This window comes from Asterias amurensis, chromosome 5 (genome assembly GCF_032118995.1).
Source record: "Asterias amurensis chromosome 5, ASM3211899v1".
Classification (NCBI taxonomy): Eukaryota; Metazoa; Echinodermata; class Asteroidea; order Forcipulatida; family Asteriidae; genus Asterias; species Asterias amurensis.
The window spans coordinates 7,803,520-7,826,123 of record NC_092652.1 but is presented as its reverse complement, the minus strand read 5'-3'; the positions used below and the strand labels follow the sequence as shown (position 1 = coordinate 7,826,123).

The 22,604-nt window shown below is 38.0% G+C and overlaps 2 protein-coding genes across 3 annotated transcripts in view; one reads left to right on the top strand and one right to left on the bottom strand.

The window, feature by feature from the left end:
- Positions 1 to 51: 51 nt before the first annotated feature.
- LOC139937415 (proteasome subunit beta type-4-like) lies at positions 52 to 17,526 on the top strand. The gene is made up of 7 exons (XM_071932552.1): positions 52 to 185; positions 2,990 to 3,196; positions 13,448 to 13,594; positions 13,899 to 13,980; positions 14,341 to 14,457; positions 15,680 to 15,768; positions 16,302 to 17,526. Exons 1-7 carry the CDS (start codon positions 64 to 66, stop codon positions 16,312 to 16,314), a joined length of 777 nt encoding a protein of 258 aa, XP_071788653.1. The 5' UTR covers positions 52 to 63; the 3' UTR covers positions 16,315 to 17,526.
- Positions 16,865 to 22,604, bottom strand: part of LOC139937416 (isoamyl acetate-hydrolyzing esterase 1 homolog) — a 7,527-nt gene continuing 1,787 nt past the window's right edge. The window contains exons 2-6 of one of the 2 annotated variants that reach the window (XM_071932553.1): positions 21,886 to 21,938; positions 21,248 to 21,443; positions 20,506 to 20,656; positions 19,361 to 19,479; positions 16,865 to 18,765 (exon numbers count right to left, since the gene is read on the bottom strand). In XM_071932553.1, coding sequence (XP_071788654.1) covers positions 18,595 to 18,765; positions 19,361 to 19,479; positions 20,506 to 20,656; positions 21,248 to 21,443; positions 21,886 to 21,938 — 690 coding nt within the window. In that variant the 3' untranslated portion in view covers positions 16,865 to 18,594. The remainder of the gene's footprint in view (positions 18,766 to 19,360; positions 19,480 to 20,505; positions 20,657 to 21,247; positions 21,444 to 21,885; positions 21,939 to 22,604) is intronic. The other variant, XM_071932554.1, reaches the window with a different exon arrangement.

The window sequence follows — 22,604 nt, the reverse complement described above, 5'->3', positions numbered from 1 at the left end:
AACTTAGAAGTCAATATTTACTAGCATTGGAAGTGGACACTCTACCAATTTCTCAAAATCATCATGGCGTCTTGCAGTAACTTTGTTCCAGAGAGTTTTTGGCAGAATGGCCCCCGACCAGGAGCCTTTTACAGTCTTCCTGGTAATAAGCCGTCTGCATCTTACGAACCAGCCAAACACACGTTGTAAGTATAGGCTACTGCTTTATTTTTGAGACACTCACATCATAAATTAATTGAAAAAAACTGACATTGTGATGAGAATGTTTTGTTCAAGGACCGAGAAAGACCGGTTGCGCAATTTGAATTACATGCTGAATTCGCATGCTATTGCACGCATTTTGAGATTGCGCGCGTCTAGTTTTAGAATTATGTGCGCATATTGCTAGAACCGTGCGCAATTTAGAAATGCATTGATCATTCCATCAATAGAAGAAATAATCATTCCATTTGGTTGGTTGGGATTGGCGGTCTACTATTTGCAGCCAAATCGCCATCAAATTGCGTCAACCACCACAAAACGGATGGGTTATTCCGCGAGCAATTTACACGAAGCGCAGAACTATGCGGTACCGTCACCGAGCATTGCGTCTCGTGCCAAGACTATTTTCTGTATGCTGGAAAGTGCCCTCTGTTGGCCATTATGTCCCAATACAAGTCTGTGAAAAAGCAAGATGGCGGCGGACGGCTTTGCTGCTTAAAGCCATTGGACCCTTCCGGTAAACAGTGTTGCCCAAGGCCCACACTTTGTGTACCACAACTTCTATATCAAATGACGGGTCCTACTAAAAGCCGACAACAAGCCGACAACGCCGACAACAAGTCCAGAGCGCCGCCAACACGCCGCCAACAAGTTTTAAATACCTCAAAAATGGCAAATAAACCATAGAAATTTTAGAACTATGTGTGTTTTGTAATATAAACATAAATTTAATGGAAAAACTTCACGAAAAGTGTGAATTTTTAACCAGAAAAAAAAACTTAACGTTCACGGAGAACGGTCGGACGCCATCTTGGCTTAAAATCGTGTTTGGACCAGTCCATTATGATGCGGGTGAGTCAGACTTAGCAATAGAGGGCGGGCGTCATGCACTGTGCACACTGCAGTGAAGGTCTTCACATGAAGCCCGCCCTCTGTTGTTGACAAGTGCTAAATCTACCCGTATCATAATGGTCTGGTCCAAACACGGTTTTTAAGCCAAGATGGCGGTTCCGACCGCTTTCCGTGCAAGTGAAGTTTTTTTCTGGTTAAAAATTCACACTTTTTGTCAAGTTTTTACAATAACTTTATGTTTATATTACAGAACACATATAGTTCTAAAATGTATATGTTTTTTTTGCCATTTTTGAGGTATTTAAAACGTGTTGGCGGCGTGTTGGCGGCGCTCTGGACTTGTTGTCGGCGTTGTCGGCTTGTTGTCGGCTTTTAGTAGGACCGCAAATGACAAACCTGTGAAAATTTAGGCTCAATCGGTCATCGGAATCGGGAGAAAACAACGGAAAACCCACCCTTGTTTCCGCGCGTTTCGCCGTGTCATGACATGTGTTTAAAATAAATCCGTAATTCTCGTTAACGAGAATTTATATTGTTTTGCTGTTTTTCTCAAAAAGTAAAGCATTTCATGGAATAATATTTCAAGAGAAGTCTTTCACCATTGCCTTCTGTAAACCCTGTAAGTTATTTGTAAATCTGTGAACCTTTATTTTTTTTCTGAACCGAAAGGGTCCAAAGGCTTTAATTGGGATAACATTTCGTATGGCGCCACCACTTTTTCACTAATTTTTACAAAAAAAGGATATCTCAATTGAGGTAAATTAGATACTTTATTATTTCATATCGAATGAAAAAGTGGTGGCGCCATTATAGGGAAATTTTTCCCTTATTTGTTTCACGAGGAAAAAGCTAAATTAAAAAAAAAATAAATAAATAAAAAATCTTTTTGATTTGAGCTATAAATACAATAATACTTTAAACAGCTACCTGAGCGGAATGTTTTCAACAGAAATGGTATTTTTACTTGTTTATACATGTATTGCACTTGTTCACCATTTCAATGTAATTTTGATATGTGTACACTTCTAAACTTTTCGTAATTATCAAGTAAAAAATCAGGCCCCTACCTAAAGGTTTTTAGAAAAACTAAAAACACTTCTCCCGTTGAGAGCGGGCGTCAAAGGACAATGCCGCTGACGTCATTTGTGGGAGTTTGCTTTGTTATACATCCACGCTGCAACAAAGCGACTTTATCTACTTATGACGTTTTGAGAGTGATTACGTAACGGGGCTTTTCGCAAATCTCGCAGAAAAGCTTTGGACAAGGGCATACAAAATGATTGTTTTTTTACACAATTGAAACCTATTTATAATCATATGACTCGATTTCCTTGTTCATTGAAAAAAATTTAAGTGGAATTCAGCAAAGTTCACGACTTGACATTTCGTTCAAGCAGGTCTTTAAGTTTTGGCTCCTGGATTTTAAATGTGTATTTGAAGAGTTGAAGGCGAGTTGACGACACCTAACTAGTTTTAATTAAGCATTTTGCAAGACGAAGGGGTCTATTGAAAACACAGAAACACTGTTCTTATAATCAAAACGGTCCATTAAACATGTTAAAACAACCTTAAAAAAATTAATCTAGTCTTTCCAAAGGTTTGGAAAATTTTACTTTTTGTCAGACTCGACAATATAGAAACCGTGTAACTGAAAGACGGACACAAACTAATGTTCACTCTACACAAATTAAACTTCAACTATTCAATGATTGCTACGCATGCGCAGTCGAGTAGACTCACAGATTTTGTTTGCGCTGCGCCATTTTCAGGTTTTTTTCACCGATGATCTGACTATGTACTTCTTGAGTAGACTAGTGTGGAATGTTTTACATTGTAGCTCTATCGCCGCCTAAATCAATCTTGCTTCATTTAATTTTGATTAAAGAAGTACCGAAGTACGACCCTTCTTTTTAATCAAAGATTGTTATTGTTTCAGATCTCCATCGGTAACGGGAACGTCTGTCCTTGGAATCAAGTTCAATGGTGGGGTAATGCTGGCTGCAGACATGCTAGGGTCCTATGGCTCAATGGCAAGATATCGCAACATCTCTCGTATCATGAATGTCAATAATAACACAGCCATTGCTGGAGCCGGAGACTACGCTGACTTTCAGTTCCTGAAGGAAGTACTGGAACAAAGAATGTAAGTTTGGAGGGAAGGAAATTCAGGCAACCAAAATATTATTTTGGTTGCGAGGTAGATTGAATCAAGTCTTGTACAGTGACTTGCTTAGTCACGAGCTACAGCTTGCATCCTAATTCATCAGATAGAGACAGTTGCTACATGTATGTCAAATGGTTTGGGGCAAGCTTCTTCGCAGCAACCTCCACATGAGAAAAACCCTGCTACATGTTCCATTGTGCCATACACATTCGCTCAGAATTTTGTGTGGGTGTTCACCATCCACATAACTTCCCAAAAGCTTGCCTGGATCTCGTGACATACATGTAGCAGCTTTTGCTATATTCGGAGGAATTCAGATTTAAGTGGTAATTTACGATCATACACATCACTTTACAACATTCAATCTAACAGGCGTTGGCTTGATACGTAATGTATAAAATTGTTTTTTTTCTTTTTTCTGCAAACTCTTGTTTGTGAAGTAACCCAAAATAAAAATGTTCCAGAACAATGAAACTTAAGACATTTTGGATATTAACAAAAGGTAACAACTCGGGGTCCATGAAGTAATTTTGCTATTTTTTAAACCCTTTGTCGTTATTAACCCTGGACCAAGCTTTTAGCCAGGATTTGAAAATAGGGTGTCCAAATTTGACTTGATTGAAAAACAGGGCGTCCAAATTTTGGGGGAAAATTTTCAGCTATCATGTAGCCAGGTACATGACATGTACCACAGAGCTATTGCATCTACTGTGTGCTCAACTCAACGTATGCTTTGGGTAGCCAACAAGCTTGGTAGCCAACCATGTACGGACAAATTTCTTTTCCACTGTCTTTTGTTTTTGGGGGAGAACTCTTCTAGATCTTGTGTTCTTTACCCTTTTTATTAGATGGACATGGTACAGACTGATGTTGGTCGCTGTCACTGGAATCGACATCAGTTGGGAGACTTGGCTTGTCTCTTGGTTCGAATCAGGGAAGTCGAACTCACAATGGGAGTGGGACGAGCTGTTATTTTGCCCTGAGGGTCCCGGTTGTTGCATGGGGTCAGGAAAATCACTGCTAGAACAGTCACTCGGGTCACTCGACACTGGATCGGGTGACTTTCTGGCAAGATGTTGGAAGAAATTTGTGATTTTCCTGTCCCCATGAAGTAGGCTACAACCATTCATATGACAAAATAAATTGTGTGTGAAATGAAAACCTCGGGTGTCTGACGTGAAATTTGATACCCTTGCTGGCAAACAATGAATGGGCGACAGTATAAGATAAATTGATGGTACATTGTATCTTGCAGAACCATGCAGCTGGCAGATAGTAGCAATTTTGGTATTTCTTTCGTTTTGCTTACAATAGGCCTAACAGGTATTGAGTCTGATCAAATTTATGTTTGTTTTTTCAATGGCCAGATACAAGGTTCAGTAAGCTTGAGCATATTTCTTTTATTTATCCCACACTATGTCAACAAAATAGTATCATTTATATTTTTAGCCTAAAATTCTGGCATATTTACAACGCCTACTTTCAATTTATAATTACAAATCGGGGTATGGATATGTGGGGTGTACTGTCTACCCATGGTGTGAACATGGGCCTTTCAGTTACACCATAGAGTTCTATTACACACACATAAAGTGTCTTTTTAAAGTGTCTACTGCACATGACTGTTCTTACATGTGTGCATATTTAGCTAGATCCCGCCCATTTCATTCTAGCTAACCAATAAGCATCCATAATGCACATGGGGTGACCTTTCATTCATAAAACGGTTGTGGATGGGATGTGGTTTGTGTAATATGATCCCATTGTGGTCTGCAGTTCGGCGGCAAGGCGGCACACAGGGGAGGTAAAATGATACATTGTGTTACTTCTGCAGTGTCTGTGGGAGACCGCCTGGGCGCTAGAGTCTTTTGATGGTTTTTTTTTTCAAAGAAACCCTGGTATTTCAGGATCAATTGTGGAATCTTGTGGTTGTTTCTGGGACTTTATATTTTTTTAAACAGCCCTTTGTGGTTGCAAGACGGCTCAATTAGGGAATACATCAAGATACTTCATCAAAACCATGATTTGCCGACAATTCGATTAATCGCCTAAGCTTAACAGGGCGTCTTCAAGGGCGTCCGACAGTTTTTCGGGGCGTCCAAAAATGAAATAGGGCGTCCAAAAGACGCCCGGACGCATTGCTGGCTAAAAGCTTGCCCTGGACGATATCGAAAACTTTGACTGGCGATATATCGTCAGGTAAATATCGCTGATATGACGATATATCGTGAAGATTTTTGAAAACTGAAAGTACCCTTCAGAAGGGGACAACAATGGCTCAATCGCACGCTAAAAACAGTTTACCGCAAGGACAAAGACAAGACAAACAAAACATGACTGTTGTGTTAAAAAAAAAAAAAAAAAATGGACTGCGTAAATTAGATAAATTTTATTCAAACCGCCTTGATGAAAATTACTGAATTTACATTACATCCATATTCCATGAAACAGAAAACGTAATATTTTTTGTTTTACATCACTGGCTCTGAAGCAGTTAAATCATATTTGTACCTCAATCGATTGGAGTGTTGCGATCTCTAAAAACCCATGGAGGAAAAACCTGGTGCCGCTATTTTCATTCCAATGCGTTCACAAGCGTGTGCATGGATATTCACAGTCATTCGCTTGTGTTGGTCAACTCACCATCAACACGATCGATGCTATTTTATATATACAAAACAAAGTGTAGCTGTATGGCCAAAACAGTTCCAAATGCAGGAAAGCGCCCTCTGTTGACCATGATGTACAATACAAGCTCTGTGAAGAAGCAAGATGGCGGCCGACCTCGTCTGGAAGACTGAGCCCTGAATTAGTTTTCAACAGTTTTGATAGCCTACAATATGAGGAATTTTTCCTGAGCCAGTGACTGAGTGGTTAAACATCACAATAATATAAATTTAAAATTCATCTGGCAACTTGCACGTTTAGTTTGTCAGTGTGTGCAAGTGTGCATGCTAACTCACCATCCATCACAAGCTTGTTTACTTGCATATTAAATGTACCATTAGGTTTTTATTCATGACCATTGTCATATATGTTCAATTAAAATACACCTTTAGAGTCTTTGCAGTTGGTTAGCATTTACATACGTATCCATTGGTCAAGCAATTAACAATTGGTTAGCAATTCATAATTTGACAATATGGTATAAATCAATACCAAAGTTGACATCCCAAAAGTTATAAACTTTTGTGGGATGTCGAATGCAATTTTAACGCCAGCTAACCACTGTGATAGCTGGCTGCTTGCAAACTGATGGCTGGTTCCACACTTTACACTCTGCATCGTTCCAACGTGCCGACGTTTTCAGAATCTCTACACATCGCTCTCTACCGTTGTAGTTGTCCGGCTGGTCGTCATCCCAATTCCTGTAGGTGATGTCAGTATCACCAGTCTCGCACTCCAAAGTGCCTGTTTAAAAAGCATTCATTAACATTCATTAGCTGCTCCCGGACTATGGAATTCTCTACCTACCCTAACCAGAAGCTCAAACAGTGTCCCAGCCTTCAAACGTGCTCTCAAAACCCACCTTTTTGCCTCTTTGTAGCTGGTTGTCTTTATCTTTGTTCTGTCTTTTCCCTCTTCTTTCTTTCTCAGCGCCTTGTATCCTTCGGCAATTTGGAGCGTTATAAATACTGTTTTTATTTATTTATTTACTATTATCAATGAACTAGAGGCAAATTAGGACAAGATAATAATAATAATAATAATAATAATAATAACTTTTGATTTATATAGCGCCTAATAACTAACACTTAATTCTCTAAGCGCTTAAACAAATTCTTATATAGCGCATTTCACAATAACTGTATCAACGCGCTTTACATTAGTGCCCTGGTCATAGGGCCAATAACATCCCTTTTTAATGTTTCTCAGCTCCCTTGGGAGTATACAACCTGGGCACCAGTTTATATCGCTCCAAAGGCTTTTTCATTCACAATATCAACCTCTACCCTCGCAGGTACCCATTTATTCCCCTGGGTGAAGAGAAGCAATTATAGTAAAGTATCTTGCTCAAGGACACAGGTGTTACGACCGGGATTCGAACCCACACTCCTGTGAATCCGCACCAGAACTTGAATTCGATGCTGGGTCATTCCGTGTCAATTCAACACGCTTTTGGACCTGACCCTCACGGATTTAAATGAAATTCGGTGTGCTGATTGGACTGCCTGAGAAACGCCCAAATCCCAAATTTTATGTAATTCGGATCATTATTTTGGGAGATACGGCTTAACGAACTTTTGACTAATTAGCATGACCTGCTATGTTTGGACAATCATATCTCCAAAAGTAAAACACCTACAGAGATAATATTTACATCATTTTGAAGCTCTTGACATGGCCCACATTTGATAACATAAAATCAAAAAATTTCCATGCACCACCGAAAAAATACGCAAAAATTTGACCTTTGACCTTGATTTGCGAAAATTCGTATTTTTCAAAATGCGTAATTTTTTTTTAAATGCAAGTTTAAGATGTAAGCAACAATATTCTGAAAAATTGTGAAGGGCACTCTTACAGTTTTTTTGTTATGATTTTTTTAACATTGGCTAACAAGGCCAAAACCATAAAAACGCATTGTACATGTACATACATGTATGTACATGTACATGTACATGTACAGTATTATGTGTAGTTATGTGTACATGATACATGTACATTAGAAATTCAACATGTTCAAAGATAATCATTCACATTTTGAGTTTCACATTTTGATGTTAGTACGAACACAAACTGAATGCACTCCACTAGATCCGGCAAGGATGCACTGCTTCAGCCCAAGTTCAGCAAATTTTCAGCAAAACTTTCAGGAGGATTGTTTCCTTGAAAAGTTCAAACACTTCTTTCAGATTACAAAGAACAAGATGTTTCTGGAGATGTTTCTTCTCACCATCAACAGTAACCGACACAAAGTCTTTCATCCATGGCATTTGTCTGCTGACGGACTCAAACAAGTAAAAGTCTCTCACAGTTTGCACCATTTTTAATGAAAGAGATTTCCAGCGCTAGGATTTGGAATGGAAAGCATTCCCTGCTAATTCACCAGTTTCTTTGCTTTTCTTGGCATGTAGTTTGATGCTCCAAAAATAAACTGCTATTCTTTTGATACTCCAACTCACTGGTAAGACGGTTCAAGACTTGAACTTTTTCACTTTTCTTGGTCAAGGAATGAAATTTTTGTTTCAACTGACTTATCATCTCACTTTCATCATCACCGAACTGTTTTCCTGGAGCAGTTTCCAGTTTCTGCTTAATTGTTGTCTCTATTCTCTTAACTTTGTTTTCCATGTAACTTCCATGAGCTTTCTTCTTACTTATGATAGGAGATACACCAATAATTGTCATAGCCTCATTGATAATGTTAATGTCGGTATTTGGCTGCACAAAAACATCCTGATGTGCAGATGACATTGATGGTGCCTGAACTTCTGGATCACTGCTAGAACTTTCAGTTGTTGAGAGTATTTTCTCAGGCGACAATTCAGATGAGATATCTTCTTGCGATAGCCGGTGCATAAACTGTGCTCGAGTGAAATGAAGACTTGGATGCTCCAATATAAACCTTTCTGATACCTGCTCTAAGCCTGCTTTTTTTCTTGCTGTGTGATTTAAATGGGTCACAACACATTTTTCTCTATGATCCATCCTCCAGGGAATTGACTTTTAAAGCACTAAATGTGAATACTCTGTACACTGTACATGTACAGTGTACAGAGTATTCACATTGTATTGTATAACATGTATACAGTATGTCTGATACACAGTGTCTCCTATATTAAATCAAGGGGATGAAATGAATTAGCTCATTAAGTCATGTCATGAAACAGACTTTTGGACTCCACATTATTACCAGGGTGACATGGTTTTTAATGTGCGTATACACACTACCACACAATACTCTGTACACTGTGTACATTGTGTATGTTGTACAATGCGTTTTTATGGTTTTGGCCTTGATAGCCAATGTTAAAAAAATCATAACAAAAAAACTGTAAGAGTGCCCATCACATTTTTTCAGAATATTGTTGCTTACATCTTAAACTTGCATTTAAAAAAAAATTACGCATTTTGAAAAATACGCATTTTCGCAAATCAAGGTCAAAGGTCAAATTTTTGCGTATTTTTTCGGTGGTGCGTGGAAATTTTTTGATTTTATGTTATCAAATGTGGGCCATGTCAAGAGCTTCAAAATGATGTAAATATTATCTCTGTAGGTGTTTTACTTTTGGAGATATGATTGTCCAAACATAGCAGGTCATGCTAATTAGTCAAAAGTTCGTTAAGCCGTATCTCCCAAAATAATGATCCGAATTACATAAAATTTGGGATTTGGGCGTTTCTCAGGCAGTCCAATCAGCACACCGAATTTCATTTAAATCCGTGAGGGTCAGGTCCAAAAGCGTGTTGAATTGACACGGAATGACCCTGCTCTTAACCACTAGGCCATGACACTATATGATGCTTGCCATGGACAAAACTCTGTTTAACTTTGAGCTGTGTTCACTGTTAATTGGAGTTTCTGTGGGGATGAGCGAATGGAAAGTGTGACCTATTTAACATGTTTAAGTCTAATGCGAACAGCCCACTTGTTGGTACAAGTAAACTAACCTGGTCAATTAAACACAACCTAAAAAGGTGCTTTTGAAAAAGGGAAAGTACACTTTTGGTAATTACTCAAAACAAATATTAACTTAAAAACTGACTTGGTAACGAGCATTGGAGAGCTGTTGATACATGTACGTAGTATAAAACATTGTGAGAAACGACTCCCTCTGAAGTCGCATACATGTAGATTTTGAGAAAGAGGTAGTTTCTCACTAAAATAAAAAAATACTTCTTCTATTCCTATCTGAAAGCACACAAATTCGTCCGACAAGTGTGTTTTTTCTCTCATCATTTTCTTGCAACTTCGATGACCAATTGAGTTCAAATTTTCACAGGCTTGTTATTTTATGCTTATGTTGGGATGCATTAAGTGAGAAGACTGGTCTTTGACATTTACCAAACGTTTACCTTCCCTTTAAAGGCACTGGACACTATTGGTAATTACTCAAAATATTTGTTTAGCGAAAAAACTCATTTGACGAGTAGGCCTACAATGCTATGGAGAGCTGTTGATAGTGTGTAATAAATATTGTCTCCCTCATAAGTATGTAGCTTCGTTTTTGAGAAAGAGTTAATTTAAAGTTAATTTCTCACAGACTCCAGCTACTGTAAAGCCTTTTAATATGCATCTGAAAGCACATAAAGTAATCCGCAGGGAATTTCAGTAATAGGGAGACTGCAAATTAATGTATGGTTGGATAGCTCAGTTGGTAGCCACACCAGTACGGTAATCTGAAGAAAACTGGTTCAACTCATTCTCTTTGCTCAAAACCCAAATTATTTAAAATCGTATTAGACCTTGTGATCTAAGATCATTACAGTTGATCCAGAAGTTCCTGGTTCCCCCAATGAGCCTCTCAAGATACAAATTCTCCTCTTGCGAACTGGGGGCTGCCAACACACCCCCGATCTTGAAACACTCCTGCCTGGCCATGGACATGATGGACCACGGTAATGAATTGCTGGCTTTGTAGCATTCACCACCCCAAAGATCCCAACCGGGCAGGCAGGTTTCTTCGGTGAAACTGCATCTCCCATGATCTAGGTTACAGTCACGCCTTGAGCAGATGAAGATGAGCATGATGATAGTCTTAAATGCTGATGTCTTTGTGATGCTTGGATTCACCAACATTAGCCTTGGTCGTTTTCACTCTAGGCGAATGCATGTGCGTAGGTATAAAAACAAAGTGTTATGATGAAGTGATTGGTTACTACATGAAATGTACATACTTTGAAGTTTCCTTTCATACTCTGTGCACCATGGGTGTTTTTCTTCCATTATTCTCTGGCAACTTTGATGACCAATTGAGTTCAAATTTGCACAGTTTTATGCATTTAATGTAAAGATACACCTAGTGAGAAGGTGGGTCTGTGACAATTACCAAAGGTGTCCAGTGTCTTAAACAGCCAATTTTGTGCTTACTGTTTGATTTCCATTTCATAGTGCTGCCAACCATAAGCACACAAAAAGGCATGAAACTGCACTAACGTTCCATTACTTACTGCATGCGTTAACCACATGTTCTGAAAGGGGGATGGGGGCTGTCAATCAACCTGGTCAGTGATTAGGTTAAAAGTGGCAGCTAACATCGTGTGTATACAATCTGTGTTGATTGTCAATGGTACATTGTACATGTACATGTACATGTACTGTATGTAGAAACCATTTTTTTTTACTGTTAAAAGCAAACAAATGCCCCATAAGCCTTAAATTATTTCAGACAATACCTGGACGTCATGTATAATGTAAATAACACCCTTGAACCTATGCAGAACAAACCCTCTTCTTACCCCTAAAAACAAGAAAAGCCTGGAAGCTTGTGCTGATAACGTACGACGGTTGCGTTGCGATGAAACGGGTCCCTTGCTTGATGGTTAAAATATCAAATGTGAGTCATACGCAGCTTTAAAAACTTCTCTTACCTTTTAGCACTACATGTACATGCCACTATTGCTAAGCAGGTGATGAAGGTGTACAGGATTTCTAAATAGGGGTATCTTTGAGAAATTGTGACAAATGTCCACAAAAGTCTTGTTATCTATTCATGCAGTACATTGTACATGTAGCTTTAAGTATTTTAATATACAACATGTACAATGAAGCATTGCAAGGTCTGTATCGTAATGGAAATGTTTTTGTTTTTTTTAAGTCTAGAAGAAATCTACTTAAACAGATCACACAGTGGGCCATCATAAATATTTCCCCATTTTATCTGGAATGGAGGCACCCAATTTGCTTTTAATGAGTGACAAATTAAAGGCTAACTTAGGAAAATTGACTGCACGTTATTGATTTTGTACTAAATAGCGTTAAGACACACACGTTCTTGTGCTGTGCAGGATCTTTGCATTCTGCAATTGTCAAGGTCTTCATTGCCTTGTCAAATAATTTTCTGAAAAAATCCCACACCGTTACCAGTCTGGTCAATTGAAAAGCAAACACTACAGGATGTATTGGCGACATAAGTCCACAACAACTTGCCCTTCGCCATTCGCATGCAATGCTAATTACATTCACTCCTCATGTGCAGAGACACTAACTGGTGGGCAACGTGTTACGGCTGTACACTCTAAGCAGACGCACAAATGTGGATGTGTCACGCCACCATCAGATGAAAAAGGCTCACTATGTCCCTTAGTTTTTTTTATTTATACATCATGTAGGCCTACATGTTGTAACTGGTAGTGTGTGCACACACAGGATATGTGCAATAAAAGCTTACATTACATGTACGTACACATAATAAGCCTCTCTCAGACATGTCAAATTAAATTTTTGTTTTGAAACATAATACCTCTTTTAAACTACATTAATTCAAAGGATGACATTTCTAATGTTTTCACTATCAGCAGCACTCAATTGCTCTGTACTACATGTACATTAGTAGTTTTTTATGGTCATTGATTTGGTTTGCGGTAACACCATGTGTTGTGGCCAAGTGGATAAGAGCATCAGACTCAAGTTATGGTGGTTAAGTCATCCGATCTGGGTTTGAATCCCGGTCATGACACTTGTGTCCTTTAGCAAAACACTTGACCATTCTCTCCACTGAGGGGTAGTAAATGGGTACATTTGTACCTGTGAGGGCAGAGATGGTTTACATAAAATGTGAATGATTAGCTTGGAGCGTGGTAATTCGCAGCACCGGCTGTCTACTCCCCCATAGTTTAAGGAAAGAAATATGGCCCAGTGACCTGGGGTAAGAATGTCAGAAGCGCTTCCATTATGCCTTTCGGGGTGTGATAAATCGCTGTATAAAAATTGATAATTATAAATAAGGTTCTTTTGAGAACTGTCTTGCTTTATATTCTCCTACCATGTATTAGTTTTTTTAGAACTTTAGGAGACTTCTCAGTTCTGAAAAGAACTGTCCTGCTTTGTAACTACTACCTGGGTGGAAGGTAGGAAATCAGCCGAACTACAATGTTCTGCTTTTGCTTTATGGATCAAGGAAGCTTCTCTTGATAACTTCATTACATGGGAGTGAGTTCTTCATTGGTTTCAATGTTCGAGTAGATCCTTTTTTACTAGCTTGCTCTTCACCAAAGGTACATGTATACCCTCTTATGCATGTTAAGAATTATGCTAATACTATTATGATTTTGTTTGATTTACAGTAATGACGACGAGTGCTTAGGGGATGGTCATGAGTACACACCGAAGTCCATCTTTTCTTGGCTGACAAGAGTGATGTACAACAGACGTTCAAAGTTCAACCCGCTCTGGAACATCTTTGTGGTTGGAGGTCTCCAGAATGGAGAACCGTAAGATTTTCCATTTAACTCATATTGTGTACACTCGGTATTTCCCCTAAGTCCTGTGAAAAAAAACTGAGCATGAAATTTATTTATCCTCTTCCAATGGGGTCCATCTCCGGCTTTGGCTCCGCATGCTACTCATGCGCAGTGGAAACGCAGCTCGGCCTTCAGCCCTGTACTTTTTTGGAGCAGCATGCATTTTGCACGCGGTGTTCCGAACATCAGCAGAGAGAGCCTGGAGCCTGAACCAAAGCCGAGGTTTGAGAAAAGACCTTTGAATGAAGTAAATATTTGTGTTTGCTTTGCACAGGTTTCTTGGGTACATTGATAAGATCGGCATGGCTTACGAGTCGCCCACAGTGGCATCAGGGTTTGGAGCATACATCGCACTGGTAAGTGTTATCTTTTAATCCATTCAGCATAGGAAAGATGGAGAGAAACATTGCAGGATGCAAAAATAGCAGTCACAAGTAACATACATTAACCTGACATGTGGGCTGATAACCTTTTCTGTTAAGCAACATTTTGTCTGTCCTACATGTCCTAGCAGATTTGTGTGCATAACATCTGAACATGTTTGTGAGTTGGGCCATGAAGCAAGGACAAACTGATAATCTAGAGTATTTCATTTGTTAAAGGGCTCTTATTAATCCAACTTTTATTTCTCAAAATATCATTGTAAAAGTTCTATGATGTTGAAAAGTGCCAAGCATCTGAAATGACTCTTAGGTTTTTGTTCTTTTTAACATCAGCCATTGATGAGACAAGCCTACGAGAAGAACAACAATATGTCCGAGGCGGAAGCGAAAGCGGTACTGGAGAGATGTATGAAAGTTCTCTTCTACAGAGATGCAAGGTCATTTAACAAGGTAAGGGGACTACATGTAAATGGGTATCGCGAGGGTAGAGGTTGATATTGTGTATGAAAAAGCCTTCGGAGCGCCACAGCAGCTCAGGGCTGTATACACTGTACATGTACTCCCCAGTGAGAAAGATTTAAGGAACATCATTGGCCCAGTGACCAGGGCACTGATGTAAAGCGCATTAAAAAATTAATACATTGTTGAAAAAATGCTTTTGAGGCTTTGCATGTGTTGTAATGGCTTGTGTTACCAATTTTGTGTTTGTTTGTGACATCAGATTTACTGCATCAGAGTATGCATTTAAGCATACTGAACCTACATATATCACCTATTTAATTTGTTCGAAGGTCTTTTTTTCTCTCCATTTTAAACTTCTTACTTATTGTATACATGTATGTGTACATGTACTTATGTATCTTGATGTATTTGTTTGATGTATTGTTTATTGCTTGTTATTGTATAAACCTTTGTGATTTTGATATTTTGCTATTTTCAACTTTCTGTTTGTGATTAACCTTTTTTTTTTAATTGGTGTATAATTAACTACATTCAATTTCAATATCTGTTTTCAATACCGTTATTACATGCTAGGGATATCAGTACAGTGTATAGTTGAGTAGTAGGACATGGCTCCTATGGCTACAGGTACCATCAAACTGCAAATCATTAAATAAAACATCTACCTGAAGTTGAACATAAAAATGTACTTAATAATTGTAAAAACTTGGTTTATATATCAAATAGGCCTTGATGAGAAAATGAGTTTTCAAATAACACTTACATGTAGTTTAGGCCTAAATGTAAGTATTTCTCATAATGGCTATCAAATCATGACTGACAATTGCAAGTTTTGCTCACTTCATTATTTAAAACCTAAAGCCTGGTTCATACTTCCTGCAAATGCGGTACAAATTTTGACGATGCAAATTTGCATTGAAAAGTTTGCATCAGTCGAAGTATGAACATGGCGTTACAGTCCCATACGTGTATCCTTCCATATGTCTAATAAACATTTATTGACATTTCACTGTCCTAGAGAAGTGTCTAATTTTGCTATGGGGTTTGTCACATATTCATATCTCTACTTCCTTTCATACATAGCAGTAATTCTGTGCTCTTGGGTAGATTTTGTGACAGTAAACTTCTTGTACCGAGGATACATTTTTTTGGTCATAACATTTTCAGGAATCCTGAGATATTTTCCATTTTCTCGATCTCCTCTCCACAGTATGAATATGCCGTGATTACATCAGATGGAGTCAGGGTCGAACCACCGACGTCCGCAGAGACAAGTTGGGACTTTGCCTATATGGTCGAGTAAGTAAAATATACCGTTGTATGTAAATATTTTAAGAACGGGTGTGCAACTTTTCAAAATTGTTGAGCTTGGTTATAACCTCTTTCTTTTGTGTACAGTTGACTGTATTTTAAATATTATTTGGTTTACCCAATGTGTGTGAAGCACTGTAAACTTGGTCATTTGCCCTAGTCCTATGATAAATTTTAGACTGCATGAGGGCACTTTTAATAATTTGCGCCACACTTACATGTATTTTGACTGCCAGTATGTTGTTTTCTTGTATCATACATATTTATAAGCAACAATGAAAAAAACACATTTATTCCCCTTGTTTTTGCAAATTATGTAAATGTAGGTCACATACTGACATGCCCAACACATTCAACGATACTGTGAATTGTAATTATGTATTTTAAAGTTCAATATCAAAGAAACTTTTACCGTCAGATACTGTTATACTACCTGATTTTAATACTACATTGATTTGAAATTAATAACCCATGCAGCATAGTTTTTTACTTGTCAATTTGTTGTTCTTTTTTCTTAACAGGGGATATGAATGAAAAACCCCAGTCAGCACATCAAGTATAAATAAGTAGAGTTATCAGGTCAGCATACCCAGCAGAGAGTTTGACGTTTTTCAGTTCAGAAAATGTGACTTTCCTCAGTTCTAAACTGGAAGGCAAACCTCAACTTTGTAAAATGTCTTCACTGCTAAGATGTTTTTGTTTTTTTAAATTAAGGAGTTAACATTTCCATACCTGTGCTTTTAAAATGGATATGACAAAATGTTCTTCTTAGTTTAAAGAACACCCTCCAGGGTTTGTAGTCAATTTGTGTCAACAAAATCTCAGATGATGTCATTATGACATCATCATGCCATTCTCGGGCCAGGGTGTAATGATTTGTTTTCCATCATGGTGGTTTGCATCAAATGTTTCCGTTTTTGTCCAGAGAAAATTATTCTACATGTAAGTGCAAATTTTTTGTCAACACATACCTTTATTCATTGCGATTCAACTTACCGCCAGTGAGAGAGTTGCGGCATGGAGGTATCATTTTTCTTTGGATACAGTGGTTGTTTTACACCATTCTTGGTCCAAATGCAGCTCAACCCAATTAAAACAGACAAGTCTGTTGACCCGTGTTTGCCAATGTTTTTATTTACACAAAGTTTGAAGTTGTTGTAACTCTCTCAATAAAGTGCTCTGGTGTTTTAGTTTGAAAATCTTGGTCTTGTTCTGTAGGCTCACTGCAGATATTCAAATATTTCATTATTTGGTTTTTATCGTTACAATATTTGTCAAAAGGTAAATAATGACTTTTTGTTTAAAACTTAGCTCAAGAATTTTGTAACTGTTTTGCATCAAATAATTAACAGAAAACCGAGTAATAAGCTTACGATTACATGTAGCTCAGAAATGAAAGAGGATATACAAAAAGCAGTGTATTCAAATCTTTTTGAAGGATGATACAGTACATGTACAAACATGTGGTGGAGGTCTCGAGTAAGGTTTTGGAAGATGAGGTCTCGGACTTGGACTTTGAGGTCTTGACTCTAACACTGGTACAACAAAAGCCAAAATATGAAGATTTACTCAAAACACTTGCAACACAAGATGACATTTTCTCTTCTCATTTGTACCCCATGGAATAACAAGACTCTCTAAGGCTGTATGGTCATCTATCATTGATTCAATGACTGTTTTATTCAAAATTCAGGCACATAAAAAAAAACAGGAATTGTGTATGTGGAATAAAATATGATAAACAAACTTTTGTTAATTGATGCCTGCATGGTTTTCTTTACAGTCTGTGTAAATCCGATACTGTAAACTGAAAGCAAAGTTCAGCCTCTATTGAGGTGCATCTTTAAATCATGAAATGTCATGAACGAAGTAGGGATAGTATTTGCGAGCCGATGGGAAGAATAAATAATAAGTACTCTCTTTATTAGAGATCTGAAAACGTAAAGTATACAAATGGGATTTTTGCAGAAAGAAGAAAAGTTGAAGAAAGGTTGCCAAATGGAGAAAGAAATGGTCTACGCTGTGTTAAAACCGTAGTTTTGTAATTAAGTGAATGAAGGGAATCTGTAAACCTGAATTGTCAAACGAGGTTATTGGTCTACAAGGTTCCTTGAATGCAGGTCGGCAAGCCATTTTCAGAAATGTTCACTTTCATCAAAATATCATCCCTGATGCATTGATGTTTTTACAACGTTGTAGGTGGCTTAATTTAAGGGGATTTTGACGGTTAAAGCCATTGGACACTTACGGTAAACAGTATTTTCCAAAGGCCCACACTGCGTGTGTCACAACTTATATATAAAATAAACCTGTGAAAATTTAGGCTCAATTGGTCATCGGAGTAGGGAGAAAATAACGGGAAAACCCACCCTTGTTTCCGCACGTTTCCCGTGTCATGACATGTGTTTACTATAAATCCGTAATTCTCGATGTCGAGAATTGATAATTGTTTTTATGTTTTCTCAAAAAGTAAAGCGTTTCATGGAATAATGTTTTAAGAGAAGTCTTTTACCATTACCTTCTGTAAACCTTGTAAGTTATTTGTAAATCTGGGAACTTTTTGTTGTTGTTCTGTTCTGAAAGTGTATAATGGCTTTAATAAGGAGGTTTGGTTTATGCCCCTGTCCCTATATACTTCACAATACTTAGTAGCAATCACAGAAATAAGTAGAGAATTCTATAACAAGTAGAGCCAAAAAATTGGCCTAGTCAAACTGTCAGGAATGTTTAAAGTCGAATTGTACAAATCTGTTACTCGTGGAAGAAATTTGTTTCTGCAGGCACTAAATAATTAGATTGTTGCCCGAGTTGTCCTCATTTGTAGAGGCTTTTCTCTGGGCAAGAAACATCAATGTCTTTCCAATCTGGCAATATCATTGGTAAATGTTCCGTCCCTGCAAGGACCATTTGATTGAGATGTTTAGAAACAAACTTGGAGCCCTCCACTGAGAAGTGAAGTCCGTCTGATAGGAATCGTTTCCAGCTCTGAAATGAACCAAAATATTAAAGAGTCAACTTAAACATGACTACATGTCGATCAAATGTGATGATTCGGACATTGCCAAAGACACTCTGTGACCCTGTCCCATTGACATAAAGTCTTCATTACAGAGGTGTGTCGTGGCCGGTAAATTAAAGCACCAGACTCATAAACACTCCATGAATTTTGGTGCCTTTAACCTTTTAAAAACTTCAGTTTATACGTGAAAATTCTTTGTCTATGAAAGACCCATGGTAAACATTACTAGTGGTTCGAGTAAATGGAGCATCTTGGCCGAGCTATCAAGCGCCCTGGACTTAAGCTCTTGTGTTTCTATAAATCAGCAGAGTGTTGGTTTGAGTCCCAGTCATGATCATTGTGTATTTAAACAGGACATGCTGTTGGTCCTGTGTGTTGTGTAATGCTTGTCAAAGAACCCAGTGTACTTATTGTAAAGAGAATGGGTTCACCCCGATGCTCCTGGTTTGATCGACAGCATATTTGTGTCAAAGGAATATGTCTCATACTTCAAAAATGTACATCCATTATACCTTGCAAGGAAAAAATACTTCAACCTCAATGTACATGATGTACACTCACTTTATCTTCTTGCATAAGTTTCCAGAGATCTAGGAGACCTGTTTTGGCTTCTTGTGCTACTGAGCTACATACATCAGCGTATTTACCCGTGTTGGCATTTAGACGGTTACCCGGACTTCCTGCAAAGAGAAACCAAAATTTGTTATGTCCACTTGATGACTTTTCGTGTGTGAAACCTTGTTTGTGGCCATTGGGAGAGGGTGGGGGGGGGGAACTTACACAGACACCATCAATAACAATCTTTGTCTTGAAAATCGATACAAAGACTACAGTTCCAAAGTAAAGACATTTGGCAATCTCCTGGGTAAAATTTGCATACTATTTCAGTGTTGTTTGTTTTTACCCTGCGGTTGAAAAAATATGGTTTCTGACAGGTTCTTCTGTGGATGTATGCAATCATTGTGTGCAGAATAACTCAAGACAAACTTGTCATATCAACTCTAAAACTACGTGTGTGAATTGGTCTTCACATCCCCAAGAATTTTTTTTTGAACCCCTGTGTCAATATTAATGTCTTCTCCAGAAGATGATCAGAGCATACTGATCGCAATGTCGAGTTGAAACCAATGGTTCTTTTCAGAACCACCCCAACTCATTATAGATACAGTTTGTAGTCATTACATTGTTGACATAGTGTTACCGCAAACCTTTCCTTATTGTCAAGGTCAATGTGGCACAATCAAAAGAAATGTTCTCAAGCAATAACTCCAGAATGACATAGCGTATCAACTCCAAACTTGATTTGTGGATTGGTCTTGTGATCCCCCAGAACCCTAGTTGTTTTTGAACCCCCTATGTCAATTGTCATGGTAATTATGGCTCAAAGAAAATTAATGTTGTCCGGGCAATAACTTAAGATGAACTAGGCATAACATCTCCATACGTGTGGATTGACCTCTGGATCCCCTGAGAAGCCTTGTTGTGTTCCGCCTATACATGTAGGTCAAATGTCAAGTGAATTCTGGCCCAATCACCAAAAAATTTTGTTAGAGCAAAGGGACTTGGAATATCAATTCCAAACTTCGCGTGTTGATTGGTCAAACCTTTGTCAAGACTGGCTTGCGAGGCATTTGTGCTTACCAAGACACAACTTTTCTCATTTTGTATAAAGTGGACTATAATTGCAGCTCAGCGATGTTCCTTACCATATTTTTCCCTACAAGCAAAGTCCCAGGCTAGATCATCAGTTGGTGGTGGTGTGATCAGTATAATCTGAGATGGCTTCAGACCTCCTTCTTGGAAGTATTTCACTATAGCCTGATTCCAAAAAAATACACACTGATCAGTTACTGGACTCTATTGGTAAATAACATGAACTCAAAATAATTGTTAGCATAAAAACATACTTGGTAACAAGCAATGGATAGTTTTTGATAGTATAAAACATTGCAAGAAACGGCTCCCTCTGAAATGACATATTTTTTTTTAGACAGCAGTAATTTCTTACTAAAATACTTGAATTGAATTTGAGACCTCAGCTGAGGATGTGACCAAAAGATGGATGTGTTTACAAAAGAGCCACAGAGCCTGGACTTCCTGTAGGCATGATTTATACACAGCTCAATGGAAGAAAACATAAAATCTTCTATTTTATGGAGATTGCACTGTCTAATTTATATCAACTTTTGATAGTTTTTATGATTAAGGGAGGCACATCTCAAACCTTGTCCATCTTTTTTTTTTATAACTCTTGGTTTTATGTGGAAATTATGACACAAAATGTCAACTTTCCCATAGGACCAGTGTAGTATCTTGCCTGCCAGAATACTTAAAGAACGTGCAAGGTCACGCTTAATTGTAAACAAGGTTCACATGGTCTATTACTTTTGAATTGGAAGCGGTGTGTGGTATCAAAGTACATCAGCCAACTCTCACGAATTGCATTACCTTTAAGTTTTCTCTGTAGTCTTCTAATGGCACAAACTGAACGCTTGATTCCTTTAACCCGGCATCGTTGGCTCCAAGGAATACTGTCGCCATGACAACCTCCGACAACATCTCCTTCGGCACACATCTCTCTAAGATTAATTTGGCCCATCTGGTGTTGTAACCCGAGAACCCTCGCATAACTACGTCACATTTTCTGGAAATGAACAGACAAGGATAAACTCCCAAATAAGATTTTGAAAAATAAAATAAAAAATACATTAAGCACCACAAGGCGCAATCCCCCCCCCCCCACCCCCTATGAAAATATTAACAAAACACATTAATAAAAAAGCACAACTATGTTTAGGGGGCCCAATTTTACAAAAAATATTGCTCAAACATTTTCTGCAGAAACAAGCATATCAGTCACAATTTGTGTTATGACATTGTATGTTTGCTTGTTAACCTTATTCTGGTTAGCATAATTGTGTTATACATGTACACTACTTTGCTACTAATTGTTGTGCTTCAGCAGCTCTATGAAATTGTATACAGAAAAAAGGATTCTTCTCTCACAGGGGTGGGGTGGCCATTGGGTGTAGTGTAGTGGTAAGAGAATTTGATTTGAAAGACAAACGTTTGGGTAAATGTAGTACCTTTGCAGCGTATTGGCCAGTGAAGCTCCCCATCCACCTTCTTCAAAGGAGAACTGAATGAAGGAAACACTGCATTCATTAGCAATAGAGCAAGCAAGGACCTGTTGATTCACTAAAGAAGAGCAGCCATTGTTTAACAAATTACTCCAATAACAACTTTGGTTGAAAATACCTCCCATACCCATGACGGTCCTACTTTACTTGAATGTAAATAAATATCCTCAGAAAAATCTGTTTTCCTTTAAATTTGCCTACTGTAGTGGTCGATCTGGCCTACTTTCAACTACATTAGGTTAAGGCCGCCAAATCAAATAGCCCAGTTACGGTCTAGAATTTGGCAAACAAGAGGAAGCCACAAGAAATGGGGACTTGCACTCCAGAATTAGGCCAGGTTTATGATGCTTTTGTTTTAGATTTAGATTAGATGGGATTTTTTTATTCGTCATGCCCGCATGAAAATCCCTTTTTCGATTTGCACATTAAAATACAGTAATTAAAAATAGCACAAAACATACATGAACCGTACATGTAGACATAAAACAGCAACAATAATTATAATAAAAAATATCACATTGCACAATGTTGTCTGTATCTATAACTCTCACAGTGGCTATTTTTCCTCCATGAAAAAAAAGGGAAACTGAGCCAATCTATCATCCAAAACCCAAAGGTTTTGTTTTCCATTCAGTCATTGAAATAATGTGTTGATTGACAAGCAT

Coding starts and splice junctions, on each gene's coding strand:
- LOC139937415 (XM_071932552.1), top strand. CDS start 64: ATGGCGTCTTGCAGTAACTTTGTTCCAGAGAGTTTTTGGCAGAATGGC. Junction 3,197..13,447: donor GAAGTACTGGAACAAAGAAT/GTAAGTTTGGAG, acceptor TTTGATTTACAG/TAATGACGACGAGTGCTTAG. Junction 13,981..14,340: donor TTGGAGCATACATCGCACTG/GTAAGTGTTATC, acceptor TTTTAACATCAG/CCATTGATGAGACAAGCCTA.